Source organism: Myotis lucifugus, unplaced genomic scaffold (assembly GCF_000147115.1).
Source record: "Myotis lucifugus unplaced genomic scaffold, Myoluc2.0 scaffold_2701, whole genome shotgun sequence".
NCBI classification, from domain to species: Eukaryota; Metazoa; Chordata; class Mammalia; order Chiroptera; family Vespertilionidae; genus Myotis; species Myotis lucifugus.
In genome coordinates, this window is record NW_005873749.1 from 1 (window position 1) to 3,008 (window position 3,008).

Genomic DNA, 3,008 nt, shown 5'->3' on the forward strand with positions numbered 1-3,008 from the left:
GGATGGGGGCTGAATGAGAGGCAAGGCTACCACTGCCCTCCCCCCACCTTCCCAAGGAGCCCTGCGAAGTAGAGTTTGTGACTTTGCCAGAGTCCTGGCTCATTTCCGACCTGTAGATGATGACACAGGAACCCGGGACCCCAAGGAACCCGAACCCCCCAACAGCAGAATGAACAAACTTCGCTGTGAGTTGGTAGGGTCCCCCCAAGTGAGACCCCAGATGTACCACACCAGCGAGGGCCCCAGGCACCCCCACTCCCTTTGTGAGCCCCTTATGACCTCCCCGCCCCTCCGTGATCTTCTGGACGGGAACCAAGGGAACCCACCCTCCTTCCCCTCCACTTCCTTCCCAGTTGCATTTCAGCTCTACGACCTGGATCGAGATGGCAAGATCTCCAGGCACGAGATGCTACAGGTTGGGAGGACACAAGAGCAGAGATGTGGCGTGTGCAGGGGGGATGGTTGAATGGAATGGTTGTGGGGGGCAGGGAGGGTGTTTTGGGGATGCCGATGATTGGAGTGTGGCCTGGGCAATGGGACTGTGGGGTTGGAGTGTGGGTTAGTTGAGGGATGGGGAAGCAGCTGGGTATGAGGTTGGTTCAGCTGGGGGTGATTTTGCCCCCTGAATGACATCGCCAATAGCTAGAGACAATTTGGTTATCACAACTGGGGAGGGGGGTGGTGGGACTGGCACCTGTGGGTGAAGTCCGGAATGCTGCCAAACATTACACTCCAAAAGATGCCCCCCCCCCCCCCCCCCCGGGCCAGGAAGGAGTTATTTGGGCCCCAAAGTCAATGGGGGTGAAATTGAAAAAACGGGGATTGGGAAAGGTTGGAGGAAGGGAAGGAGTCTGGGTTCTGAAAATGCCGTTGAGTAAAGGGCCTGGGCATACTGTTGAGGTGAACGAGGGAAAAGGAGGGTTCCCATTGAGAAGCAGTAGGGGAAACTGTTGGTGGATATGTGGGCAGTGATTGGAATGGGGTGAACAAAGGATGAGGGGTGGATTATGAAATTGTTAATAACTTTTGGGGTGATATGGACAAGGTTGGGGGAGGGTGCTAGTAGTCCCTGTGCCTCTTCTTTATGGCCGTCTCGTCCTCCACCTCCCAGGTACTCCGGCTAATGGTTGGGGTACAGGTGACAGAAGAGCAGTTGGAAAGCATTACTGACCGCACGGTGCAGGAGGCTGATGAAGACGGGGATGGGGCTGTGTCCTTCATGGAGTTCAGCAAGGTCAGAATGCCCTTGGGGCCTGAGGAGTTCCTGGGACAGATGGACATGGGAAATGAAGCCTGAAGGAGGAGGGCAGAAAGAGAGGGGTTCCCAGGGGCCTTGGGGATGGGAGAGGAAGTTGGAAGAACAGGGGGCTGGAGTTCAGGTTCTCTCAACTATCTCCCATCTCCACCAGTCCCTGGAGAAGATGGACATTGAGCAGAAGATGAGCATCCGGATCCTGAAGTGACCTTCTTTGTGCGTCTGGCCAGCTTGAAAAGACCAGTTCTGCTTGGCGTTCATTCTCAGCCCCCACGGAGGGATGGGCTCCAATAAAAGATTCTTCTACACTGAACTCTATTTAGGCTCCAGGCGACAAAGCTGGCTGGGTGTGTACTAAAGTCCAACTCATTTGCTCTCAGATCTATAAATCAGCCAACAGTATTTTGGACACAAGTGACTGGAATCCCAAATCAAAGGGACTTCAGTTAAAACGGGGTTTGATGGGCTCATGTAAAAGTCAGGAAGTGTCCTCAGGCAGAGCTGGAGCTGAGAGCTCAGATGGTGCTCTCTGACTCAGTTATTCTCCGTTTCTTACTCATTTGTGTGTGTGTTGGCTTCTAGAAGGGTCTTTCCTCATGGTGGATTCGGCCCCCAGCAGCTCCAGGCCTCCTGAGTAATCCAGTGGGAACAGGTTTCCTTTTTCAACAATTTCTAGCAAAGAGTGTCATTAGCTCCCTGGGGCCTGGTCCCTTATCCAGGAGAATGGAACGTTCTGATTGGCCAGACCTGTGTCATGTGCTACCTGCTAGAGCCAGGAAATTTTAGGTGCTGAGGACTCAGGATGGGGTAAGGGATGATTGCTTTAAGGACAAGGACGTGCTATTAGCTCTTGTCTGTGCTGGCCAGACAGAACAAGAGCTATGCATCACTGTTAAGTTGATTAAATGGTTGGATGTATGAAGTCTTCTTAAATGGTTTTCACTTGGTCCCATGGGTGCGTGCTGGTGTGATTTGGGTGAGGGGAGGAGAGAGATAATAAATTATAAGTAAGACATACTTTCTATAGTATGAAATCAAAGTTTTTGAGAATAAATCCTTTGTTTCTAATGGTAAGATGTTTAAAGATTGACACATCACAAAGGGAGTGGGAAAGTCACTTAAAATGATCCTAGGTCTGTAACGAAGCACTTCGGCTGTAGCCATGGGAGGTGCTGGGTGCGCTGCCCATGCCCTCGCCCAGGTCTGTGCTAGAGTTGTCTTGTATCAACACGTGAGAGCCAACTGTGCTCATCTCTCCCTAACTGCCTTGAGTAATGTCGCTCCGCACCTTGGAATTGGCTGTGGTAGGATGCACGCACTACAGACATTGGCAAAGGGAACAGGCAGGGCTTTTCGGCCTAGGAGAGCCTGCGGCTAGCACACCAGCCAGGCTTCACCTACCGCGTGTGCCCGTGCTCCCGACCCCAGCTTCAGTGAGCTATAATCGGTCTGCAACACCACATAACGCACACAATTTGGTGAGTTTGGACATAATCTAGGTAATAAACCGTCATCTCCACAAATGTATCCCTTTGCTTTTTAGTGGTTTTTTTTTTGTATTTATGTGGTAAGGACACTTAGCATGAGACCTACCTGCTTAACAAACGTTTAGTGCACAGCACCTATTGTTAACACAGGCACCACGTGGTACAGCAGAGCTCGGGAACGTGCCTGTGTCACTGTCACTTTACAGCCATTGAACAGCAGCTTCCTGTGTCCCCGGCCCCGGCCCCTGGTAACCACCGTTCTGTGG

General features: G+C 51.9%; 1 protein-coding gene across 1 annotated transcript; it reads left to right on the top strand.

The window, feature by feature from the left end:
• The first annotated feature begins 13 nt into the window (after positions 1-13).
• Positions 14-2,268, top strand: LOC102435630 (calcineurin B homologous protein 2-like). The gene is made up of 4 exons (XM_006108576.3): positions 14-185; positions 354-415; positions 1,112-1,234; positions 1,410-2,268. The coding sequence occupies exons 1-4, from the start codon at positions 14-16 to the stop codon at positions 1,461-1,463; spliced, it is 411 nt and encodes a 136-aa protein (XP_006108638.2). The 3' UTR covers positions 1,464-2,268.
• The last annotated feature ends 740 nt before the right edge of the window (positions 2,269-3,008 follow it).